The 25,778-nt window shown below is 53.4% G+C and overlaps 1 protein-coding gene and 1 long non-coding RNA gene across 2 annotated transcripts; both read left to right on the plus strand.

The window, feature by feature from the left end:
* The first annotated feature begins 584 nt into the window (after positions 1-584).
* Positions 585-18,432, plus strand: LOC119235980 (uncharacterized). The gene is made up of 5 exons (XR_005122960.2): positions 585-837; positions 3,623-3,698; positions 12,796-12,846; positions 17,790-17,884; positions 18,144-18,432. It is a non-coding gene; the product is annotated as an uncharacterized LOC119235980 (long non-coding RNA).
* FOXD2 (forkhead box D2) lies at positions 14,587-16,862 on the plus strand. The gene is given in 2 exon segments (XM_037499592.1): positions 14,587-14,851; positions 14,854-16,862. Coding segments are annotated over 2 exon segments (1,470 nt in total). The 3' UTR covers positions 16,059-16,862.
* Positions 18,433-25,778: the final 7,346 nt, after the last annotated feature.

Genomic DNA, 25,778 nt, shown 5'->3' on the forward strand with positions numbered 1-25,778 from the left:
ATAAGTCTGTGGGTTTATTTCTGGATTTTCTATTCGATTCCATTGGTCTGTATGTCTGTTCTTGTTCCAATACCATGCAGTTTTGATGATTATGGCTATAAAAGCCTTTTTTTAATGGGGTCTTGCTCCACTCTCAGAACCCCTGCTTTCTTCCCTAGAAGTAGCTACTTCCCTAGAAGTGTCTTCTTTGGAATATACTTCCATATTTCCATGCTTTTGAACCTAGTGATTAACTTCCTATTAAGATAAACGATCATTTACCTCTAAAATCTCTCTCTTCATATCCCCACCCAAATCACTACCTTTTTATTACATTAGGTTTTTCCATTTATATTACTGATATTATTGCTATATAAATATCATACTCTGATAGGCTACTTATATACCATAATTATAATTTTTTGTATTGTGCAATTTCTCATTTTCCTAGAGTCAATGTCTTTCCAAGTTTGCCTAGCTTTTTTGTACCTATAGCTAAATCTCCCTATATTTTCCAGTAAGTAATATAGTACAATTTTTCATGAAGTCAGCTGGTAAGAGAATCTATCATTGCTCTTGGTTGTCATGTTTTTCCTTTCAGGAAGCATCTCTCCCAGGACCCTCTGTCTTCCAGCTCCAGTCCTGGCTGATTGTTTTCCATGCCGGTGGCACAGACGTGGGCCTGAACTCTCCCTTCACTGTTATCCTTGGAATTCCTATCATCTCTATCCTGTATCGGATCTTCTGCCTTCTGGATTCCATAGCTTCCTTTTCCTTGGTATATTTCTTTGTTTCAGTTGAGATACAATTTTTTTTAATTCTGCACATCGGAAAAAAAGATTATTTTAGTATGAGAAGGTAAGTGTGCACTTTGACAATGAGATGATTGAGTCAGAGCTATGTTTTTTGTACTTTTATTTTGGGGGAGCTGAGGAAGAGGAGAATGGCAGATTAATTTCTGGGTTCAATATCAACTACCTTCTGGAGAACAGGAAAGTGGCTCCCTGTAATGAAAATGAGGGGTGCATGTGAGGCAAGAGGAACAAGGCAGGGAAACTGTTTTGCGTTCCTTATAGGAACAGGAGAGTGAAGGGGGTGCTTCCTGATATCAGGGGACTTGGAGCACTGAAAGGAGCATTTTGGACCCAGAATGGTGCTGGGCTGGTTAGGTAGGTTGCCTGCTGGACCTAGCTTTGGAAAGATGCCAACGTTATGCTGCACATGAGAAATTAAGTACATAGGCAGGTGACATGCTTTTTAGACACTGGGACGCATAGCTGTGAAGCGTCTCCATGAGGCAGTCTTCAAGGCCTTAGGCATCACCTGGGAAGGCAGAAAGAAATATGGAGAGCCTTCAGTATTAGTGAGTGGGTTGGTTTAAACCCATGTGAAGAAAAATAGTAGCAGGAGGTGTGGGAGGGTTTTGTATGATGCAGGAGGTTGAAGTGGCCTCCTTTTAAAGGGAAAAAATTCTGTAGATCCTCATCCACTTTAATTTTTATTATCATCTCATTTAGTATGTGTAGGTCTAAAAATCCCTAGATTTGTATCTCTTATACAACTGTAAAGCAAATTAGGAAAAGTTAATTTCAAGCAGCTATAAAATAAAAATGGAAGTTCATAACATTAATCAAATGTAAAATAAGATATTGTTTTGATGAAACTAAGCCATGTGCACCCTGAACGTGGCCCTGCTGCTCCACCCTAGGTCTCGTAGGTTTGCCCTACTTTGAGCCATGTGATGACCACTTTCATTCACATTTTTTTTTTTTGGAACACAATTGCAGGTATTCCTTCATACAGCAGACCAGCCACCAAGTAGTCCAAATGTAGCACTTTATTTATACAGTCTACATTATTTTGGTCTTATCTCAAAATTAATGGAGTGCTACTTGCTGATGAATACACTTGAAGACTCTAAATATCAGCTGTCTGATATTTATGATTTTAGCAGTTTATCTAAGTGATCCAGAATATAACTATTTTAAAGATTATTATTACCTTGAAAATGCATTAAAAATGTTCATAAATTCCTATATGTATAAGAATAATGAACTAAGCACTTGAAAATTTAAAACCACTTTCCAAATAACTCTTAAGCTAGAAGAAAATTGATGTTATGGTGGACTATTTATAAATTAATAAAGGTGTGAACAGTACATACTAAAATCCATAGGATATTGTCAAACGTATATAGCTCCCAAAATGTCATTAAAGGGAAGCTCTGGTGTGGACAGGAGACAATTAAAAGGCTACTGCAGTAACCAGACAGGAAAGGATGGTGGTTTGGTGGCGGTAAAGGTGGCATGGAGAGAAGCTGATCTTTGAGGCAAAGAAACAAGAAGCCATTGGCTAAAGCCCTCCTATCCCACTGAGGTCATAAACTTTCCCATTTAATTATAACCTCATGCTGACTCTGACCCTGAAAGCCTGGCTATGGTCATTGACTGGAGTGACTGATTCAAGAAGTACTAATCTCAGTAGACCTGTTAGTGCAGAACAAACAGAAAACACTGTCAAAGACCAGTCCTCAAAGGCCCCACCAGAGAGCACCTAGGCTAGCTGATTTTGCCCATGAATTCCGTCACAGCAAAGAAACTATTTTTCTAGTTATAGCAATTGTTCCAGAACACAGAAAATATGGAAGTCATCCCAAGTCTCTACTTAATTACATTATCAAAATCTGATAAGGAAGGGATGAACACACAAATATAGCCACTTTCATGTATGAAAGGAGATGCAAAATCCCTCAACAAAACATTAGCAAATTGAACATGGTAGGGTATTACAACAATGCATGATCAATTACAGTTATCCCTGGAATGCAGGTGGCATTGTTAGAGATATCAACTCCTCTTTATGAATGATTAATTTGGGGCTCATAAAGATTAAGTGACTTACCCAGGACTAGCTGCAAAGTGACTTTCAGAACAAGACTCCAAAGTTGGAATGACTCCAAAGTTATTCTCTTTCTCTGAAGAAGAAGCAAGTGGAGGTGTAAACTTGGATTGACAGTCTCAGGCATCAATAAAATTCCTCAGTTCAGTATTCCAATATTCCCCCTTCTTGTACCCACAGTCCTGATCTTAAAGCACACCTTTCCAAGTCAAGTGACAAGTTTTGATTTCTTTTGCCTTTTCTTTTTTCCGCTGCCTTTCTCTTTCATGCTTCCCTCTCCTCCCCTTTCCTCTGCTTTTCTCTTTCCTCAGCTTCCCATATCAACTTTGTGGAGACAAAAGCGCCACCTATTGGCTACCTTCTGTGTACCTGGGTTGAGCCTGCAAATGTGGAATGAGGCCAAGATCTATTTGGATGCTTTTTTTGGACTGTGGTGGCTTCCGGTGGCTGAGAGGCACCTGTTCTAGTAGAGAACCCAATTATTTGGTGTGGAAGAGGGGTGAAACTGGCTGAAGTTCTTCTGTGGAGCCCTCCCAGATCTTTCCTCTTCTCTATCCCTCTTGGCAACCCTTGGTAGCTGCCCCACTATAGGGGACTTGGAATGGGAGTGGGGTGGGCAGTGCTCCGTGCAGAGAATCCTTTACTTTGTAAGAAGAAAGTATGTGGGGTTGGGGCCAGGAAACCTGAAGTCTAGTCTAAGTCTAGTCTAAGTCTTAAATTCTTTTCATTTCTCTGTCCTTCACAGCAATGTACAACTTTCTTCAGGCTCCTGACTGCCCCTCAGGTGAGGACCCGGCCTTGCTCAGAGGAGTCAAATGTAGGTGCGTGGCAATATTGTACGCAGAGCACTGATAAGAGGGGGTGCTTTAGGTCATCTCGGTCACTTACCAGATCAGGCCTCTGCCTTGAGTTCAGCCTCAGGCTACCTTCAAACAGGGACACTGTGTTCTGCCCTCTCTGCCTGGATGGGGCTGGTCATTATAATTGCTGCAGTGGCTGGTGATACTCTACTCTGCCAGGCTGTGGGCTTCCCAAGACACACAGGCCTGTGTGTTCTCTGTTCAGCAGACTGTCTCCCTGATCAGGCAGCCTGGCCAGGGCAGGGCATGTAGATACTTCCACCTGAACTTTGTTTTTTTTTTTTTTTTTTAAGATTTATTTATTTATGCATACAAGAACTGGGTACAGGCCAGAGGTGTGGGGGCCGGGGCGGGGGTGGGAGGTGAGAGGATTCACCAGAGACAGAGCGGGGACCAGAACAGGCAGACTGACTGAAATACACTGCTGAGGGGAGCAGTGGGCAAGTCAGGAGAGGTCTGCTGTGCCATGTGAGTCAGCTCCCTGGCTGGCCAACGATCAAACTCATGCTGCAGTGGCTTGGGCTAGCTTCCTAGTGCTGAGACTGAACCCCTTGCACCACCAGGGAGGCCCTGGTTGGGAGTTTTGAAGGAGGGAAGGGAAGGCCTGCTGAACCTTTTCTATGAAACCCCTTTTCTTTCATCCTGATCCCTGTCCAGTCGGGTAGACTGAAGAAGTCTGACTGCTGCCAAAGCAGTGGGACCTAGAGAGGAGGGAAGGAGGGTGGAAGATCTGGGGCCTGAGCTAGCAAACTCACCCACTTCCTGCCTGGTGGGCAAACAGGAGTGCTCACAGGCACCTACCAGTTGCCCTGTCCTACCTTCAGCTCATCAGCTGCCACCACACGTGCGGTTGGAGCCTGAAGTGTTCAGTGTCCAGCACACAGTAACAGGTTTTATTACCCTCGGGTGCTGCACGCTCAGTCTTATTTATTGGAATGATTCCATTGTTTCTTTGAAAGTATTTATTTAACCGTTGAGTAGGTACTAAGTTTTCTTGGCTTTAAAAGTATAAAAAAGTAATCAGTGAAAAGTCTCTCTTCCATTTTTGTTCCCTGTTTTTTAAATTCACCCTCCTAGATATTTTTGTTGCATATATAAACCAATATAGACTTTATTTTCTCCTTAAAAACAAACAAACACACAACTGGAAGCATAATATTTACACTGTTATCTATCTTCTCTTTTTTCCACTGGACAATGTCTTGGAGCTCCTTCCAGATCAATATATAAACAACCTTATTTACAGATCAAGCTGTTCTTACATAGATAGGCCACCATTTGCTTCACCGGCCCCCCATCCTTGGGCATTCACATTGTTTCCAACCCTTCCCCTTTCCCCAGTGGCCTTTGATAAGCTCTCCCGGTGCCCTGTCATTGTGTGCAGGTAGATCTGCAGGAAAAATTCTGAGAAGCGTGTTTCTATACAGCCACGGGCAGGATGCCATGCCCCCTGCAGGGTTGTACAGGTCCTTTGGGCAGCTATACCCCGGGATTTCTCAATGGGATGGACCCTTAATGATGGTTAGAGCTGCACTTCTCAGAACTCACTGCCCTCCTCCTCATCAGAGTCTCTCACCAGGACCCCTTGTCAGATGTTTTAGCCTCTGGGTCCATCTGTCCAGGCTCCTCCTTTCTGGCTCTCAAACCCCGGGCCTCAGTGGCAGGTATAGGGGGAGGGCTCTTTGGCCCTCCACCACTCAGATGTCTGGGCCTCTGCCACATGTTGTCATCTTCTCTCCCCTGCCCTCCCTGTCTGCGACTCCCTCTGACCACAGAACCATGTTCTAAGCTCCGCTCCTCTCTGGTGTCATCTCCCATTGCATTGGCTCTAATTCCTCAAACAGGAGTGGCCCAGCTTATGGGAGGAAGTTCATGAGGGATGATCATGCAGAACCCCCAGGGAGAGGCATGCATGTCATGCTTGCTGGAAACAAAACCCTCAGCAGATTGTGGATTTCTGGGTTGGCCAGGTCCTGCAATGCCAGGTCATGCAGAGACGGTGCCAGTGGGGGCTGAGTAGGCTGGGATGAGTGGGGAGCCTGTTCTGGCAGGCCGAGGAGACTGTACAGGGCAACACCATGCAGAAACATGATTAGTATTCTGACCGTGAATGCAATTGCTCATTTGGCATTGTAAGTAGTTAAGAGTCCCGATTCTACAGCCAGACTGTCTAGAACACAGGAGGCACTTCTCACACAAGGGAACTGAGGATCTGGGAAGGAAGGACAGAGGCATGTCTGAGGTGACACAGGAAGGCAGGGGCAGGACTGGAGTAGAGCCCATGCCTCTCCAGTCAGGCTACACTGCTCTGTCCATTCACATGAACAAACCACGGGGAGGTGCATTATTGGCAGGTTCAAGTAGGCGTCCTCAAATATGTCATGGTGAGAGAGGAAATCGAAGGATCTCACAGAGGCGTCCTGACCCCATAGTTAGTTCCAATAATAATAGGTCTCAAGAGTCCCTGAGAGGTGGCAAGCTATGCAACTTTGGTCTGTATCTCTAACCTAGTTCTCTGGATACTTTACAAATGAGGAAACTGAGGCTTAGAGAGATTATTGATCTTATTTGTCTTAGAAACACTAAGCAGTGGTGGAGCAGACATTGAACCCAGCTTTAAGACCTGTTCTGCTGTACTGAGATGCCTTTGAGATTCCTACCCAAGGATTACTAGCCTCCACTCAAGCATTTCCAGGGATGGGGGCTCACTACCATGGAAGTACGTATCATGTCCATGAGGAACAGCCCAGCTGGAATGTGTTCCTTTCGTGGAGTCACAGAAATTGAATCTCTTACCACTTTCAGGCTCCCTTTTGTCTCAGCCTCCCTGCCCCAAGTCAGCCCTGTAGAGATTTGGGAGGGGTGTGTGTGGCAGCTGTATCAACCCTGAATGCTTTATTCCTAAGCATACAACTGTAGACTGATCTGTTATGTCCATAGGACACATTCCCATCCCTTCCTCTACTAATTAAGGTTAAGGTCAGTTGCTGTTTGTAAAATTCAACTCAAAAAAAGATAATCCATCCAGTCTAACTTAAGGAAAAGGGGGAATTGCTATTGGATGTCTGGAAAGTCTAAGTGATCTAGAGTTTCAGGCACAGCTTGATCCAGGGACTCAACATTGTTTCTAATCTGCCTCTTGTTGGGCTGTTTATGTACTTCAGTGTCAAACAGAACTCTGCTCATGGCAGGAACAATGGCCTCTGGCAGCTAAGTATGTATGCCTAGCTTCTGATCCAAAGGGAGAAGCACCTGCCTAAAGTCCCAGAGTCCGTAGATCTCTGCGTTCCAATATCAACTCTTGTAGAAGCAGTGATTGCCTCGACTTAGGTCGCTTGCTTGTTCCTGGACCAATCACTGGGCCTTGAACTTGAAATGCTCTGTTTGACCCAGTCAAGTTACCTGTGAGGGGAACAGAGATTGGACAGTCCCATTAGGACCACATGGAACACGGAAGAAGAGGTCTTACTCAACTCAGCGTTGGGGTACCCTAAAACTGAAAACATGTTCAGCCTACCATACAAAGGAGATAGAGTTCTGTCATATAAAGCAGGAATATTATGGCAGGGATTGGCTAGTTTGATTTGTCAAAACTATTTTTAAAAGTGAGAAACTGAGGCAAAGAGCATAAGCAAGAAATCTCATGACTTCAGGAGTCATGGGAAAACGCTCTGTGATGAGGGGGCATGTTCTCCCTGCAGGGATGGGGACTGATGGGGGAAAAACAATGTCCTCAGAGAACATGTATTTCTATTGATTATGTAAGCTAGCTTTCTGGGGAGTCCCAGACAAGAAGGATTGTCACACCATTCATTCACTCATTCATTCATTCAAGTATTCATATGTCTAACATTAATTGAGCACCTATATGTGTCAGGTTTTGCATCTGGCAGGAGGCATAGTGATTAATAGTGATGACAATGATGAGAAACATTTATGAACTTATAAAGTTTCAGGCACTGGGCTTTATAGGCATTATCTCATTTTATCATCATAATTCAATAAGTGTGGTACAACCATTATCCCCAATTTATAGACGAGGGAAGATGAGGATGAAGACAATTTAATACCTGTTCTACAGTTGATAGGAGCTGGCAGACAAACCATGAGGGAATTTCGGGTGCACAAAGGTGGGGGCCCCTCAGTCAGGCAAGTGTGGGGTGTTTTCGGAGGGAAGCATCTCATAAAGCTTGACACTGGAAATGGACAGATCAGGAGGAGCAAACCAGGCAGGAACAAGCCTCTGCACAGGTGAAGAGGTGAGAAAACAAACCAGATAGGAGTGCAGTGCAGGGGCCGGGGGTAAGGCTGGACAAGCAGGCATGGGACAGGCTGTTGACGAGCACAAGATGCCCAGAAAGTGAAGCTTCTCTGAGAAGGCCTCAGGCGAGTGGCTGATAGGACCAGGGCCTCCTACAAATTATACACAATAACCCTCTGGGCCTCTTCCAGTTGCTCTGTGGTGTTAGCAGCACCCTCTGGATATTAGCAGGAAAGGTTTCTGGGTCCCTCCCTTCCTTCCTGGGGCAAGGAGGTAAGTGAGATTTGTCTGAATTGGGTAGTTCCCAGCCTCCAATCCCACCTGCCTGCTATTTAAGACACTTGGCCAAGCCCTGGAATTTGGAACCCTTCATAGTAGCCTAATCTGGGCCTGGGTTGGGGAGGAAGAGACAGAGCTATTAGTGGGGCTGCCCTATCTGCCTTCCTGACTGCCCCAACCTAGAGCAGTGACCCCCCCTTTAGAGTTCCCACCTGCATTTCTCCTCTATGCCCAAACTCTCCCACCCAGACCTCACCCCATAAAAATGATCCCTTTCTCACCTTTACCTGCATGCCATCCAGGTGAAATGGAGAGGACTCTGACCTGGAAAACAGAATAGGGATAGTCTCACCTCTCCTACCAATTTACTGTGTGCCCTAAGGCAAATCAGTCCTCTCTCTGCATCTTAGTTTCCTCATCTGGCAAATGAGCTTTGAAAACCTAGAGTTCAATTTTGGGATAAATGACTCTGGTTTTATTTTCTGGGGAAAGAAAAACAGCACATCCAGCAATGCAGAGGTGGGTGAATGGCTGGAAGAATGGCCTCTTTGGAGAAGGGCCGGACAGGGAATGGGTTAGTTGACAGTGCAGTGTGGTGGCAGGAGCAAGCCTCAAGTCCTGGGATAAAGCTTTTGGTTTGAGGAGCTGAGAGCAGGAAAAAGGGAAGCTGACTTGGGCTCCAGAGAAGGCTTCTTCCTGGCAGAGGCAGGATTTGAAGGTAGGGTACAGGCTGGGAAAGGAATCAAGCATGGGCGAAGAGGAGTAGGGAATGGCTTTGAGTCTGGGGTGACTTTGTTAACTGATGAAGTGGGGATGGTCCCAGTCCTGTCAGTGGTCCAGTTCCTGACTCTTGGCATGGATGGTGGCTCCTCCAGAGGTCGCTGTTTCCCAGGAATCAGTCGCCAGCACCTGTATGACAATGGCACTCGTGGGTTCCCTAGCTCCCCTTCTGCGGGGTAACACTACCCAGCTCAGCTCCAGAAGGCTCGGGCTCCAGGCCACATTTCTTCCCCTATGTGGGGACTAACGGTTCACGGTTTACCTTGCCTAGGGCTCCCCAAGCTAATGGTGAAGCACCCAGCCTGTGCTTGTGCTTTGAGTGGTGGAATTCCAGTGGCTCTGCCCCCTCCTGCCCCAATTCTGGGGTCCCAAGGGCATCCGGTTCAATGGTATTGCTGCTCCGGCAGATGGGGTGTAGATGGTAAGGAGCCTACCCCCTGGCCCCACTACAGTCTTCCCGACCCTCCTGCACTGTCAGGGTGTGCTCTCTGCCCTCTCCCTGCCGCTGTCACAAATCCTTGCTCAGGCTGGAGCCAGAAACATCCTCCTTCTGCGCCTGGTGTCCTTATGGGCCCAGGGCGAGTTTGCAGTCCCGGACGAGGTCGCGCTGCTTTAGACTCTGGGGTAAAGTTGGTGGCGAGCCTTCCAGGGCAATCCTTGGCACAGCTGGGAGGGGCGGATCAGGACAGGCACCGGTGGCTTAGGGACATACTTGGGCACGCAGAGCCACTGTCCCCCGGAAGGGCCGACGGGGCAGAGAAAGACTCTCAGATCCGGAAACTCAGACCTTTAGACAGCAGGGGCTGAGGCTGAGGCTCCAGCACATTTGGAAGTGTCCACTGCTCCGTCGCTGCACATCTGTTCTCAGCGTGTGTTGCGTGTTTAATGTTGGTCTCTGCGGGCGCTGTTTCCACGCTCTCCTGCGCCAGAAACCCTCTTCCCACGAAGGACGAGGCGACAGATCCCGAAGCTCGCTCTAGTCTCAGCTGCCGCGCACTGCTGCGGCCGCGGGGTGCTCGGGCGAGACCCCCACCACGTGGTCCCGGCGTAGATGAGACCTGGAGGGGGCCCAAGTCAGGCATAATATTGGGATAGAGATAAAAATTTCTTCCGAGAAGAGAGGTGTACGCCGGCCGAAGGGCGCGGGGCTCCACAAAGACGCAGGTGGGCAGCAGGGGTGAAGGCGCACACGTTGGAGGCCCAGACATTTCTGTGCTGGCAGCTGGCAGAGGGTCCGGCCTCCCCCTGAACTCTAACCCGGAGCCCCGCTCCTTTGTAAGGAGAGCCCCTGCAGGTCACAAGGTCTGGAGTTTCCCCGCCCCACCCCCCGGGGCCACCGGAGCCGAAGGCTTTTGAGCGGGCGAAGATCTGGGTGGAGAATGGGATGGAAAGACATACCCGCTGCCTCCAAACAACCGGCTGGCTCGGAGCCGCGGCCGTGGCGGTAGGGTCGGGAGGATACGCCCGGAGCTCCGCTATCCCCGAGGCCCGTCAGGCTGTGAGTAACCTGGGAGCGGGCAGGCGCGGCGTCCCCCGGCCCAGCTCAGGCTGCGCCGCCGCGCGGCACGGAAAGGAGGGTCTCATCGCGCAGGGAGCTCCAGAACCCGCAAGGCCGCGTGGGATGGTTTGGCCCTAGGTTCCCGCCTTCAGCTCCGCGCTGCTCTTCTCCAGTTTCACGATCGACTCGATTATTTTCTCATAATCAACCGAGAGCTCTCATTTCCCTGGAGTGGAAGAGCACAACACGTCCACAGGGGTCATAAGAAGGGAGGGGAGGGCCACCCCTGACAACGGATCACAACATATACGCCACAATTTCTCTGCGGTTACGGAACATTTTGAGATGGGAAACCCAGAACAGGCACCCTTCAAACGCGTGCTCCCCGTTGATTCGGGCTGCTTTACGGGGATGGCCAAACAATGAAGCTGAAGGAGTCAGCACGACCAGGGCCACTATAACTAAGACCGCAGAGGCCATTCCCTCCTGCTTCTTGGGGCTGCTGGCATGGGTGCTGGGCACAGGCTTCTGGAAAGTGCCCAGGTTTTCCCAGAAGGGAGCAGCCAACTCCCACCGGTGCAGATGCCCCCCAGCCCTCAAAGAGGCTCAGCCCCCAGGCCAGAAAAACAGGAACCACCAGGCTGGAGAGAAAAAGGGTACAGGACCAAAGAATCTTTAACAGTACTGAACCAGCCCCCAGTGCACCTACTCCTGGCATTGTTCAAAACAAATTGACCCAGAGCCTTGAAAGAGATGAGAGGCTCCCAGAAATACCTACAGGCAAGAGTAAAACTAGGTCAGGGCTAAGCAGAGAGTTATTCAGAGAAATAGAGGAGCTCTCAACTAGGATTCCTCATACCAACTCCAGTCTTTCAAAAGCCTGGCAAGTCATGTGATCTTCTGGACCCGTCTCCACTCCTATAAAAGTGTGGGTGTGTGTTTTTATGGCCTCTTTAAGATCCTGGCCACTCTCCTCTTGCAGACAGTGGCTGGTGTGTGTGTGTGGGGCAATCTATATCCCTTTCCCCCAACCTGGATCTCAGCAGCAGCAAGTGTGCAACAGAGCCAAACAGAGGCACTGGCTGGTGGCTGCAGCTGCTCCATAGAGCATTTCCCCTGGTGCAGTAGAAACAGGATTTTGGGGTCTTGAATACCTCGATCAATCTTTCCCTGAAGCTGGGCAGGAGGCTGGAACCTGGGGGATAAGGAGAGCACTGGGAAGGAAAGAAGCTACCGTTTTGAAGTGAAGGTATCAGATGGTGAGCTGCAGTAGGACGACGCCTTTGCTGTTTTTCTCTATATTTACTTAGACAGTAGGACTGAGCTGAGCTGGGCTAGGGTTGGTGTGGGTAGACTGTGGCATGTCTGAGTGTGAGAGAGGTCTTCATGTAGTAGAGCAAGCTTGGGATATCTGGAGGGTTGCCAGTTAAATCTGCTAAGTTTAGCAACCTAGGTATGCGAGTTTATGTAAACGCCTGCAAGAAACTTCTCTTCTAGCGCCCCCCCATTTTTTTGTTTTCCTGAAGAGCCCTACCACCTAGAAAATTCAATTCTAGTGTTACTAGTCCCTGCCCAATTTCCTTTTCATGCTTTGAAGATTAGACCTCTTCTCCTTTTCCTAAGGACAGTCTACTTATGGATCCCCTGGGGTCTGAGACCCCAGAAGGGGTCATAGGTTATGACCTGCCAAACCTACCTCTCACCCTTCTCTGCTCTTAGCCCCATGGCTCAGGAGGATGGAGAATTCTATCATGGGCATTTCATGACAAGGACTGCTCTGGTAACTCCTGGATCAGAGTTCTCCCCACCTTCTGGACCTTCTTATGCTACGTGTGGAATAGATTTGTATTTGTTTCATAGACTGGAGGCTGCTGTTGGATGAAAAGGAGAACTTGTCCACCCTCACATGGGCTCTGCTGAGATACAGCCTACAGGGGCTGCACATTCCCCTCCACCATCTTATTTATAGGGACTTATTCATAGGGGACCTCATTTTTGTAGCAATGGGAGAGGATTCGATGGCAGCAGTAATGGGGGTGCGTGTTCTAGATCAGTGCTCTGGATCCAGGTGGGAGACACCACCACCACAGTCCCTTTCTCTTTCAGAGAACAGAGCCCCAAGAAGTCTGCGAGGTCCTCCCAATACCCTCTCCCTCAGTAGCCTAGAGCAGTGAGCGGTGTGGCTACTTTCACATATTAGTCATAGTCATCACGAGGTGTTTTTAATTTCATTTTTACAGAGGAAGAAACAGAGGCAGAGTTTAAGAAACCGATCTAAGGTGACAGAGCTGGTAAGTAGTGACACCAGGATCGGGACGCCAGCAACCCGAAGGCAGGGTCCCCGCTCTTAACCACTTTGCAGGAAACTGAGGCTCGGAAGGGGCGGTAACTCGCTGACAATCGCACAGCCCGCGGCGGCGGCCGGGCGCAGGGGTGGGGCTGAGGCCTCGCAGGCCCCAGCTTTGACCACTGCGCGGCGCTGTCCCGGCAGCAGCCCGTCCCGCCGCTCAGTTCTTGCCCACATCCAGCGCCCGACTTCCCTTCCACAGCCCCGCAGAGGCTGAGATGGGCGCAGTCTGAGCTGGAGTTAAGGGTGGCTGCATTCGGGGAGGGAGGCCAGGGGAGAAAAAGGCCTAATGGGATGGACAGGAACCCGGCTGCAAAGAAAAAGGTCACAGGACCCACTTTTGTGCAAGACACCCCTAGAGACGAAGCCAGTATAGGCTGGGGCTGGGATCAGGGTGGATCTCCGTGGGGTCCTGCCGCCGGTCTACAGCGCCTGCGGTCCCGCCAGAAAGGGAGCCCCCGCAGTGCGACTGGGAGGAGAGGGGGAAATTGAGGGCGAGAGCCCCAAGTGCACGAGCAGACCCCCAGACCGCTGCAGGGTTTCCACGGGAGACCGAGACAGATTCAGCGAGGGCGAGAGAGTCACAGTCACAAAGCCTGAGACAAACGGGTACCGACCCGGGGGAAGAGCCAAGTAAAGGCACCCTCGGAGCGATGGCCGGGTCCGCGTTCCGCGAGCGCGGCCTCAGCGCCGCACAGAAGTTTCGGGGCGGGGGTGACAGGCAGGCAGGGAGCTCCCCGGGGTTCTCCGCGCGCACTCCCGCGTCGGGGGTCCCGGGGCGCGCGCCACGGGGTGGGCGGCGGGCTCCGGGTCTTGGACGCGAGGAGGGGGGTGTAGTGGAATCTCTCACCTCTGGAAGCCGGGAGCCCCGAGTTTGCTCCTCGGCGGATCACTCCAGCCCGTCTCCCCTTGGGCCGGACCCAGTCGCTCGCGCTCCCGCGGGTCCCACTCCGGCGGCGGGAGTCCCGGCGTCTCAGGCTCGCGCTCCCTCTGCGCTTCGGCCGCGGCGGCCTGGGTGCTGTCTCCGGGGAGAGATGACGGGGTGGGCCGATGCGCCCCGTCCCAGCTCCGGCCGGCGCCCGCTAGCACCTCGACATCCAGGGGCTGAGCGCGCTGAATGCAGTGGCTCCAGGGGCCGGAGGGCCTGCGGGATCTGCGGGGAGCAGGAGGACCCGCCTCCGCCACCCCAGCCCAGCTCCCGCCGCGGCGGCTGTTGGTTCCCGCCGGGCCCCTCCGCGGAGGCGCACGCCCGCCCCCGCGCCCGCCCCGCCTCACCCCGTTCCGGGAGCTCCGCCCCGGCCTCGCGCTCTTCCGCCTTGGGCAGCCGCTAGGCGGGAGGGCTAGTCCCCGACACCCCCCACCCCCGGCTCGGGCGCCGGGGGGCCGAGGCCGGCCAGGGTTAGGGAAGGCTCCGCTCTTCCCCCGCGCGCGGGGCGCCCGCCCCCACCGGGCACTCCCGGGGCGGCGTCGCGCGCGGCCGGTGGGGTGCTCTCCCAGAGGTGAGCGCGGCCTCGCTGGCCGCCAGGGGGCGCTGCGGAGCCGGGGGGGGGGACTCCCCTCCCCGCCCGCCTCCGTCCCCCGCCCCCTCCCCGCCCGCGCGCAAAACACACTCGCCCCAGAGGCAGCGCGGCGGAGCCCGAGCCACGGCTGGAGCGGAGCCGGAGACCGGCGGCGGCGCGGCACCATGACCCTGGGCAGCTGCTGCTGCGAGATCATGTCCTCCGAGAGCTCCCCGGCCGCGCTGTCCGAGGCCGACGCAGATATAGACGTGGTGGGCGGCGGCGGCGGCGGGGGGGAGCTCCCCGCCCGCTCGGGGCCCCGCGCCCCCCGGGACGTGCTCCCCCACGGCCCCGAGCCTGCCCCGGAGGAAGCCGAGGCGGACGCCGCCGAGGACGAGGAGGAGTCGGGCGGCTGCTCGGACGGCGAGCCCCGCACGCTGGCGCCCCGGGGGCCGCGGCCGCCGCGGGGAGCCCCGGGCCGGGGGCGGCGGCGGCCCGGGGGGCGGCGGGCCCCGGGCCGGGGCCGCCGTCGGGGGGCGCGGCGACGCGGAGCCCGCTGGTGAAGCCGCCCTACTCGTACATCGCGCTCATCACCATGGCCATCCTGCAGAGCCCCAAGAAGCGGCTCACGCTGAGCGAGATCTGCGAGTTCATCAGCGGCCGCTTCCCCTACTACCGGGAGAAGTTCCCCGCCTGGCAGAACAGCATCCGCCACAACCTCTCGCTCAACGACTGCTTCGTCAAGATCCCCCGCGAGCCCGGCAACCCCGGCAAGGGCAACTACTGGACGCTGGACCCCGAGTCGGCCGACATGTTCGACAACGGCAGCTTCCTGCGGCGCCGCAAGCGCTTCAAGCGGCAGCCGCTGCCCGCGCCGCACCCGCACGCGCACCCGCACCCCGAGCTGCTGCTGCGCGGCGGGGCCGCGGCCGCGGGGGACCCGGGCGCCTTCCTGCCCGGCTTCGCCGCCTACGGCGCCTACGGCTACGGCTACGGCTTGGCGCTCCCGGCCTACGGCGCGCCCCCGCCGGGCCCGGCCCCGCACCCGCACCCGCACGCCTTCGCCTTCGCCGCGGCCGCCGCGCCCTGCCAGCTGTCTGTGCCCCCAGGCCGCGCGGCCGCGCCTCCACCCGGACCTCCGACGGCCTCGGTCTTCGCGGGGGCAGCCTCGGCGCCCGCGCCGGCGCCCGCCCCGGGCACGGGGTCCGGCCCGGGCCCCGCCGGCCTGCCCGCTTTCCTGGGCGCCGAGCTGGGCTGCGCCAAGGCGTTCTACCCCGCGTCGCTGAGCCCGCCCGCGGCCGGCACCGCGGCCGGCCTGCCCACCGCACTGCTGCGCCAGGGCCTCAAGACGGACGCGGGCGGCGGCGTGGGCGGCGGGGGCGCCGGGCCCGGGCAGCGGCCTTCCTTCTCTATAGACCACATCATGGGCCACGGTGGCGGCGGGGCAGCCCCCCCGGGCGGGGGCGAGGGCTCCCCGGGATCGCCGTTCGCGGCGGCGGGTCCTGGGGGTCAAGCCCAGGTCCTGGCCATGCTGACTTCGCCGGCCCTGGCTCCAGTGGCCGGCCACATCCGCCTCTCGCACCCCGGGGACGCGCTCCTGTCCTCAGGGACGCCGTTTGCCGGCAAAGTCGCCAGCCTCAGTGGCTGCCACTTCTGACCGCGTGCGGCTCAGGGCCAGCCAGCCCCGCACTCCGCAGCCTCTCCCGGGAGCTCCAGCGGCCCCAGCGGAACTCAGGGAGTCTATTTATGAAGAGTCTCCAGACCCTGGGCCGGCGCGCGAGACTTGGCACTTGGGGCTCCACACTCAGAATCTTGCCGACAGTTGGGACGAAGCGGGCTCCGACGCTCAGGGAGAGGCCCGGGTCTACGCGACGAGGTCGCCAGCCGTGAGATCCCGCTCCAGTTTGGGCAGTCAAGGGGGAGAGGGTAGCCCTCGCTCTCCCCGGCCTCTGCGCCCCCGCGTCGGCCCCAGAACGAAGAATGCTTTCCCGGAAAGATGCCTGCCCAGGCCCAGCGGATCCCGCCAGAAACACCAACTGCGCAGGGAGGGCTCCCTTTCTGCCTCTCCCTCAGCCCTCCCCCGACCTGCGGCTCTGCTTTTCCAATACGATAATTTAAAGACGCCTGTTATCCGCTTTGTGCTTAAAAGAAAAATTCACCTCTCCCTCTCCCCCTTATTGTTCTTCAAGGAAGTTTGTTCGCTCCGAAGCCTAAAGCAGTGTCTACACAGGAGAAGCTGAAGGGAGAGGTGAAGCAAGGGCCCTCCACTATTGTTGGGGAAACCCTGGATACCACTCCAGTGAGGAAAGTCCTCCCTCTTTTATGTTGGATGATTTTGAAGGAACTTTCCCCCTTTTCTGTGGCCGGCGGGGTCCAGCCACCCAGGGCCAGCAGCCCTCTGAGCGTCCTTCTCTGCCCCAGGCCCTGGGATATTTATTGTAGCTAAAGGCAGTGTGGTTGGGGTGGGAGAGGAGGGTCTGGGGCAGGGTCTGGAGAGGTGTGGGGGTGGGGTGGGTGAGGGCACATCCTGTGGCAGGGGGTCCTGTAATTATGTGTAAATATCTGTACAGCGGGCTGCTACCTGAGTTCTCTGTCCACTGGGTGTGCATCGATTTAGACTGCTCTACTTCGGGGAGATTCTGTGAAATCATCTGATGGTTTGTGTGGAAGAAAAGAAAAATCTGTCCCTCCACCCCCATTGGTGTCAATTGAATAAATGTATGTGAACTTCAGCAGTCACCAGCTCTCTCTGCTTGCCTGCACTCCCCTTTTCCAGTCGGGGCTCTCCCAGAAGGCCCCTAAGCTCCCAGGTGGAGGTGGAGTGAGGAAGGGCCCTGGGCAGACCTGGCAGGTAGAGAAGGACTTGGACTTAATCAGGACTGGGGGACACCAGGGCCGTGGCCTTTGCTATTAATGGGGCCAGCATTCTAGGAAGCCTGTGGGCCTTCCAGCACTTTCATTTTCACTCTGGTCCTGGGAAGGTTTCTGCCTGGGGTGTTGCAGAGAGGCGTTGTTTCAAATGCACCTGGGGATTCTCATCTTCTGGTTGAGACTTTAACTTGGCCTGGGCAGGTCTGGGTGTCCAGTGCCCATGGACACTGTCTCCTTTACGTACAATTTGAGGTGACTGTGTCTCTTGATGCACATCTGTGTGCCTCTGTCTCTGTGTCCAGGGACTGCTATGGAGCCTGTGGTTCATGGTGTTAGTCTGGATTATCACAGTCTTGCTTTTCATCTTTTTTTTTTTTTTTTTGGAGGGGGTGAGTTGTATTTCAGGATATCTGTTTTTATTTGTGTGTGTCCGTGAACGTGTCTCTGCGCATGTTTGTGAGTTTCTGTCACTGTCTCTTTCTGTGTCTCTGAGAGAGGTTTCTTGTTGGCTACTTAGGGTCTTCTTTGGAACCCCTTATCCTCTGGGCACATGGAGCAGTCAGAATGAATTGGGGACTGTGAAAACTCTCTTCTAATCTGAGAGAGCTGGAGGTGAGCTACGAGGTAAAATAATTAGTGCCCACTTACTCTACCAGGGTAAACCTTCCCAGCCCTTGAGCTGTGTTCATAGCCAGAACCTATTGCCTTTTTGCAAAGCCACTGGGCTGTTTGGAGACCTCCACAGACCCTCCGAGTCTCTGGCTCACTGCCTGGCTTGGGACTCCCAGTGGCCAGACTTGCAAGCAAGTTGGGAGAAAGGTGATGCTTTGGGTGAAACAAAGATCATTATTTATCTCTTTCTTCCGTACAGTCAACAGAGGTCGTAGAGGAGATCGCAGAAAAAGGCAGTTCAGACTTCACAGAAAATAGACATATGCTGAAGGTGAGCATTGGGAGACAAGTGGCGGAGCGACAGAGGGGTGGAAGACAGGGTCAGAAAAGCAGATGTAAAGAACTTGAGAAGTGCAGGCAGAAGTCAACTGGCCTCTTTCTCCAGATCCCCAGGCATTAGCAATAGTAGGAAAGGCGGCAGAGGTAGAGGACAGAGCACCCCATTGCAAGAGCATCAGAATCAGGATCAGGGTAGGAAGAATACAATAGCAGAGGAGAAAGAGTGGTTGGGACTCCAGAGTCTCGGCCCCTTCTCGGTGGAGGTGAGGCAAGGCTCAAGGTGCGTATGGTGAATGCAGCCCCTGTGTCAGAGGTGAGGTGCCAGTCCTCCATCTTGTTGAGAGGCTGTGGGAGTGGAGAGAGACTGAAGGCAGGGGGCCACCTTCCCATGATTTTATCAAATGGGAGAAGTAAGGTGAGCATGGATGGCAAGAAGGGGGGATGTCTGCTGATAGAGGGATAATGATCTCTGGCTGGCTGCTTAGTTGACTTCCGTTGCTGAGTCTGATTTCATTTTTTTACACTTGAGAAAGGTTGAATGTGACAGTGTGTGTGTATGTGTGTGCGCGTGCGCCCCCAATAAAGCACTTTGTAGCTTACATGATCGCATTTACCGTGAAGATGTCAGTCCCAGATATTATTAGTTTGGAGCTTGGCGTAAAAGATTTATCAATTGGTTTTTCCTTTCTAGAAGGAATTAAGCCAGACAGAATTCATATCTGATGGTGGATAGATATTTCCACAACTACTATTTCCAGGAAAAGCAGCAGGTCCTTCTAGATTCCTTATTGTGTCTTTGTGAAAGTGTGTGTGTGTGTGTGTGTGTGTGTGTGTGTGTAGGGAGGGAGGGCAAAAGGAGGGGGTAGCATTAGATACTTGGTGTCTATGTGTGTGTTACAGAGCTCATACCAGGAAAAGGCAGAAGATTGGAAGCGAGGGAGATACACCATTCCAGGGACTTCTAGGGACCTTGGCTCTTCAGATCTCTGATCTAGACCCCAGTTTCCCAGTGGGTCAAAAAGGTCATATCAGGGCCAGATATAATTATAGCTGAGGATTGGGAGTCAGAGAGAAGCTACTGATGCCCAACTGATTTTGAAAAATATCTGGAAAAGGATTCACTGCAGAAGGCTGGGGAGCAGGGGAGCCCATTTGGAACTCCAGTTATGTGAAAGGGGAACCTGTTACTTAGGAGCTGGCTATGACCTACCTGGGACAGGAAGGATGAGGATATTGCAGATTTCTGTAGTAGATCTTGACTTTTATTTATTTATTTTTCTCTCAGACCAGTGGGGCTTGGTAAGTGGCTTTTTCCCTCCCTGTGGCTGCACAGGGTGGGTGTTGAGTGTATGGCGACTTACTTAGGAGGTCAGCCTCCTGAGAAGAGAAATACTCTATCACATCCGGAGAGGCCGCTAAGGGTTTCCTCGCCGTCTGGGTGGAGACAGCTGAGCCTCCGCGGGGGCAGATCCTAACAATCGGTGACAATAATAAGAAAATATCCAGGGCACACCTTCATCTCTTGAGGTGAGAAAAAAAAAAAAAAAGGCTAAGAATTCGGCCTGGGGTTCAGAGAGTGCTGCTGAAAGCGGGCAGTTTAAAGGGGAAGAAAATTGGCGAATTTCACTGGTCAATTTCACTTCATTTCGTTCAATTTCGTTCAATTTCATTCCTTTTCATCAAGCGCTGGGAGGCTGGAGGCCACAAGGAGGGGGAGGGCTTTTCTTTTCCCCGGGGCAGAATTTCCCCCAGCTTGTAGATTCACTTTCTATGACTCAGAAGAACAACCTGGATCCTCAAACTTTGGCATAAGTCTCTCAGCCACCGTTAAGGACAGACATACTATTTTATTTTATTTTATTGCAGGGTATTTGTTTTGGGTGATGGAGGCACCTCGGTAGCCATTCCGCACTTCTCTCTTGCAGTCCAATTAAAGTGGTTAATTCCTTTCACCGCCAATTCCACCCCATCTTTTTTTCTCCCGGGGCTCCCCGGACCACCCAGGAGCCAGAGTTGAGGTGGGGAGGGGGGGCCGGACACTTCCCCTCCATATCCAATTTGTTCTCGCCACAGCGGGCGCGTCTTCGTGGTTACAAAGCGCTTTTCCTCTGATAACTTTTTACCCCTTTTCAAAAACAGTCCTCTCTGCCCCCTTCAACCAGCCACCCTCCCTCTCTGCTCCGGTTTATTTAAACTTCGCCTCCTCCAGCGCCGCCGAAGCGCGCACTTAATGAAGTTGAAGGCTCGGTGAGCCGGGGTGAAGAGGGTTTGGAATCTGTTGAAAGGGCGTTTTGTGACACTGATTGGGGCGGGAGTGGGGGCGATCGCGGACCAGACAATGACCGATTAGGCGGGTTTTCCTCCGCTCAGGGTCAGGCGAATAAAGACGCCGACACTGTTTAAACGAGGGACCTTACGAGGGAAATATTTTGAGTGTGGAGAGAAGATTCCGAGCGCGGAGCGTGCCTCGTCGTAGGATTTCGTGCTGAGGGCATGTGGGAGGAGGCCCCTCGAATGGGGTCTTTACGGACCCGACTCGGAGTTTAATTCGAACCCTGTGCATCCGGCCAAAGAGACGCGAAGAGTGTTTGGGTTGCGCTTAAATTATGCCGACGCGCAGTGCAAAAGGGGCCCGAGATGCGTCCAGGAGCGCTAGCCAGGATGCTGAGGTCCAGCCCAAATGTGTCCTTGGAGCTGGCGCGCGGAGCCTTCCGGAGAAACGTAGAAAGAGAGAGAAGGTGGGCAGAGGCCGTGCAGGATAATGCAGTTTCCTAATCTTTTCGTCTATCAGGGCAATCTGAGAGCAAAACCAATGTTAACTGGAAATTTGGAGCGGAATTATTCTGTTCTCTAAGGGCGGCACAGGCGCAAACCAAAAGGGAATTTGTAGGGAGGACAGAGCTTCCCATCTCTGGTTTCCGAACGAACTTTTCTGCGATCTGGTGGGCGCGGCGCGGTGCGGGGCGGAGCCGGCACCGCCTCCTTTCGTAGCCGAGCGAGCTGCGCGGCCGAAGCCTGCGGCCGCGGGGGGAGGCCCAGAGGTTCCTCGGTGCCCGGGAGGGAGGCGGGCTGCTCCGGTGCCTGCGCCCCGGGCTGCGCTGGGTGGTGACAGCCGGGGGGCTGTTTCTGACCCTAGCTACGCGCTCGGAGCTTTGATTCTTGGGTGTCTGCGGGAGCGCGCTCTTTTCGCTCCACACGGACTCAGAGCAAAAAATTCGCTCGCAGTCCGATTCTTGGCTTTTCTCCTCGAGGCAGGGACTGCGCCGCGTACCTTCCTCCCTCTTCGTTGCATCGTCATCCTTTTGGATGGGGTGGTCAGGGCCCAGTCTTCACCTCATCAGCTGTTGGAAGATGTGCGGTTACCGAGGGTCCGCATCAGACTCGGCAGGCGCCGGCTGCTGGGGTGTTGCTCTGAGTTGCCGCTTGCGGGGGTGGGGGGGGGCGTGCTTTACATTATGCAAAGTCGTAGCCTTGGAGGTCTGGACCGGTAGGAAAATCGCCTAAGGCCGATTTCACCTCCGGGCATTTCTGTCTACGCAGGCAGAAATATCTTCAGAATTCTGGTTGCACGGATTTTAGGACTGGGAAGGATGAATTATTTGGGGGGGGGCAAAACATTTAAATCTTTCCCTTCGATTGCTCAGAATAGCAGCGACCCTGAAAAGCTTATTTCAAATGGTTTGTTCAAGACACTGCCAAGCAGTGTGTGTGGCAGGGTAAGCGGGTACAGCTGTGAGCCTTCCTGTCCAAGTCAGTTCGCCGGGGCTTGCAGGGGACCTTCACTTTGCAATCCCACCCCTAAGCCCCTCCAGCAGGTGTGGATGATGTTAGGACTCCTCAACTTAGAAGCCCCACCCGTTCAGATGCAGAGGTACCTAGGGTCCAGGTCTGGCTGGGTCTGTGGAGGCAACTTCCCTACCTCTACCCCATTTGCCCCTTCCCCCAGGGTCATCCCTTTTCTTGGGCCATTGGGTTCTCAATCCCAACTGTGAGTTCCATATTAAGTCCGTTCTTTGGGGGGGGGGTGTAATTCTCCCATGCTTCACCCCAGCAGAAGAGTGAAGTTATCACTTAAATTAGCTTCTAATCCTGATAGCGGGAGCTAGAGGGTCCTGCGGAGCAGATGGCTCCACTTTCCACTTTGGAGAGAAAGGGACCAGGCTGAGGTAACACAGCCTTGTCATTGCAGATCCAAGGGTGGATCCGAGGACCTGAACTCCTAGGGCAATGAGTCAGATCCCGTGGCTGGAGTTGCTGGGCCAATTTTGTACCCAGAAAGTCCCAGCCACCCTGGTCAGCCAAGCTTTGTGGAACCCCAGGCAGGCAGGATCAAGGGCCATTCCAAGTATCCTTTTGCAAGCCCAGGGGTCTTTGAGATAACAATGGATGCGTGCAAGGTGTCTTCTACGTTCTCATCACCAGACGCATCCACTCTGGCCTGTGATCTGCACCCCGGCAACTCGGTCCCTCTGAAGACCATAGAAGAGTGTGAGTCCGATGTCAGGGAGGCTCGGTCTGTGTCCAAGAACAGTTTTCCTGTCTGAGGAGTTACCTGGTAAGGCTTAAACACCAGCGAGTTAATTTACCTCCAGCCCTGGAGATCTCTTTCCTCTGTCTCCTTCCGTCGTTCCTTCCTTGAATATTACTGAGCACCTGTTGTTTACTAGAGGTACAGGAGCACACACCTGCCTAGTCTAACTCCGGTAGTTGGGGATAGAAGGAAAAGGCAAAACAAGTGATGATCACCGCATTTGAGGTAAAAAAAAAAAAAATGTTTGGTGTTTCAAGAGTTTAGGGATGTAGATTTTCAACATCTGTGATGACGGTTCAGGTATCACAGCCCACAGACGTGTTTGTACTTTTCGGATATTGGGTCTGTGACTGCGCGTCTGTTTGCGTTCAAGAGGGATGCGAGTGACCGTGCTTAACGGTGAATATTTGTGCTAACATGTATAATTGTGACTGCATCAGCGAGTCCCCTCCAGCTTGCACAGAGGGTCAGCAGTCCTCGGGGAGCCTGAAGCCTTCCCTTCCATTCCCAGGGGACTCTCTTCCTGTAGTGAGGGGGACTGTGCAGTTTGTGTCAACACTAGTGCTGCAGCTTGCAAGGTGTTCAAGGCTATAACATTGAGCAGATGGGGAGGCTGGAGGGGTGAGGGTGGGGTTTGCCTAAAGTTGCTCGGCAGTATGCTCAGTGTGATGTTGGATTCTGCAGCCTCTATTTACCGACATTGGTGATTAAAGCAGCTGGCTATTTTGAGGAAACTGAAAAGCAATCTTTCCCCTTGAACTCTAGGGAAAGCTCAAGTGTCCCCTAGGCTGGGATGCTTCTGCATTCTCCTTTCTTCCCAGAGGCAGGGCAAGAGTAAAGTCGAGATCAAGGTATCTGAGAGCAGATAATGATCTGGATAATTTGGGGCATGAAATAGGTCACCCTGAGGCAGCAGAGGTGCTGGTGAGAGTGTGACTCAGGGACTCCTGGTCCTTGAGTTAGTGAAGGTGCTGGATCCTTCCTTTTGCCCCAGCCATGCAGAAGCTTGGGCACCAGTGTGACTTCAAGGACGAGGGGTGGGGGGTAGTGTGCAGGCAGGGTCTGTGTGTCAATCACCTCTTTTCCTCTAGTTTTCCCAGGCGAAAAACTTCTTCCCTCCCTGATTCTCTCAGTCTGTTGAGAATCTCTCAGCCAGTTCACCCACTGGCTACTCCTAGTCTGCTCCCTGTGCTTGGTCCCACCCTAGACCCAACACACAGTGGAGAATGAATGAAGAAAACAGGGCCATCTTGGCTGGAGACCATCCTGGCTGGAGCCATTCCTTTCTGGATCAGATGGGCTTTGGGGGGGGGGTGTAGGCCTGTGTGTGTGTGTGTGTGCATGCACATGTATGAGCTGCACATGTGCATTAATGTAGTGTGTGTGCTCAGATTGCAGCATAGGGATTCTGAGTTATACTTACTCCCCAAAGGTACCAGATCTTTGGTACCTCTCCTTCATTTCTCAGTCTTCATTTTAGCTTCTCCCCTGAAGATAACTCTCTAATATTGGAGGTGGAGAATGGGAGGAGTGGAGAGGATTCCAGAATCTAGCCAGGGTATTGACTCTGTGACCTTGGGTCTGTACAACCTCTCTTCACTGAAACTCAGTTTCTCTGTCTGAGAAATGGAGCTGGAATATGTTAGCCTCGCCTCACCTTGCGGGGCTGGGGACACTGACTTCTTCCAGCCTCATTCTTTAGTCTATGGACTGTTTTCCCTCTAGAGTGAGGGTGCCGGATGGGGCTGTGCTTCCCTGGGGCCCATGCTGCACCCTTGGGGCTTCCACTATGGGCTGCACACCAGGGAGGGGAGGGAGGGAAGCTTGGTCTCTTCCTTTCTGGATTCAGACCCTGGGGCTTTTCCTTCCTTGGCAGATCGTAGAGGGGTGGGGTGACTAAGTCTCAGTGGAGGCCTTGGTCCCGGGTTTGCATGAAGCTGTCTCCTTTGTGAGGATGAGAACTGCGGGTGAGTGTGGGGTCAAGCCACCACCTGATAGTCTGCTGCGCTCTCAACCCCATCCTGAATGTGTCTGCCCTGGCGCTGGAGTAGGGTGGCCCCCAAATGTGAAAAGGACACCCTCTGCCCCAGCTCCCTTTTATTTCTGTTGCACTTCCCTCTCTGGAAAGCTCTGGGGTTTGAGTGCGCAGGGGAGGTGAGAGAGCCAGGGTGCTGGACAGGAGCAGGAGAACTGGTGCCTGTGCAGATGGTGGTGGTGGTGAGGAGAGCCCCAAAGCTGGGCTGAGCAAGGAACTGTGGCTCTCCCCTTTCCGCCAGTGTCGCCACTCCAGCCCAAACCTGAGGACTGTAGATTCTGTGGGGTTTGCAGCTGAAAGTTCCTGTAACTTGGAGACTGGGGTCTCGCTTCTCAGAGCCAAGTCCTCAGATTGGGTGTCCCTAGAGACCCAAAGAGAAGTCGGGGTGGGGCCACAAAAGGTGGGGTCTGGCTCAGACCACACTTCAACTGGAGCTGGGGCTGCAGTTTCCTGGTGACTTGTCTCCACTCATCCTGCATCTAGAAATCTGAGCCTCAGGTGCACTCGAGCACCCAGTTGCATTCTGTGAGCAGAAAGTGCCCCAAGGCTGCATGCAAAGAGTATTGCGGAAACAGAAGCAATTCCTGAAGGGCGGGGTCCGGGACCTGAGTCTGCGAGGCTCCCCGCCAGAGAGTGAAGGAGCAACGTCCCAGAAACTTTTCCGGACCGGGATCCTGAGCGCCGGCGGGGCCCAGCCACTTGGGGGCGCCGCTGGACCCAAAGTCCCCGGAGCTTACTCTGCTCTAACCGTGGTGACCCCGCCCCATTCTGACCCTCGGTTAGAGGCTGATTCTGTAAACCAGGACTTTCGGCTCCTAAGCGGTGGATCTAGCGCCAAAAGGGGAGACCTCGGGCCAACGCGGGCGACCCAGCTCTGATCTGGCATGACCCTGCGCCAGCAGGCGAGGCCCTGCACTGACCCGGGCAGGCCCGTGCTGGCGGGCGTGCTTGGACTCACCGGGCTGACCTTGTGCTCTCAAGGCTCACCT

This window comes from Talpa occidentalis, unplaced genomic scaffold (genome assembly GCF_014898055.3).
Source record: "Talpa occidentalis isolate TD23 unplaced genomic scaffold, MPIMG_talOcc4v2.1 talOcc4.9, whole genome shotgun sequence".
NCBI lineage: Eukaryota > Metazoa > Chordata > Mammalia > Eulipotyphla > Talpidae > Talpa > Talpa occidentalis.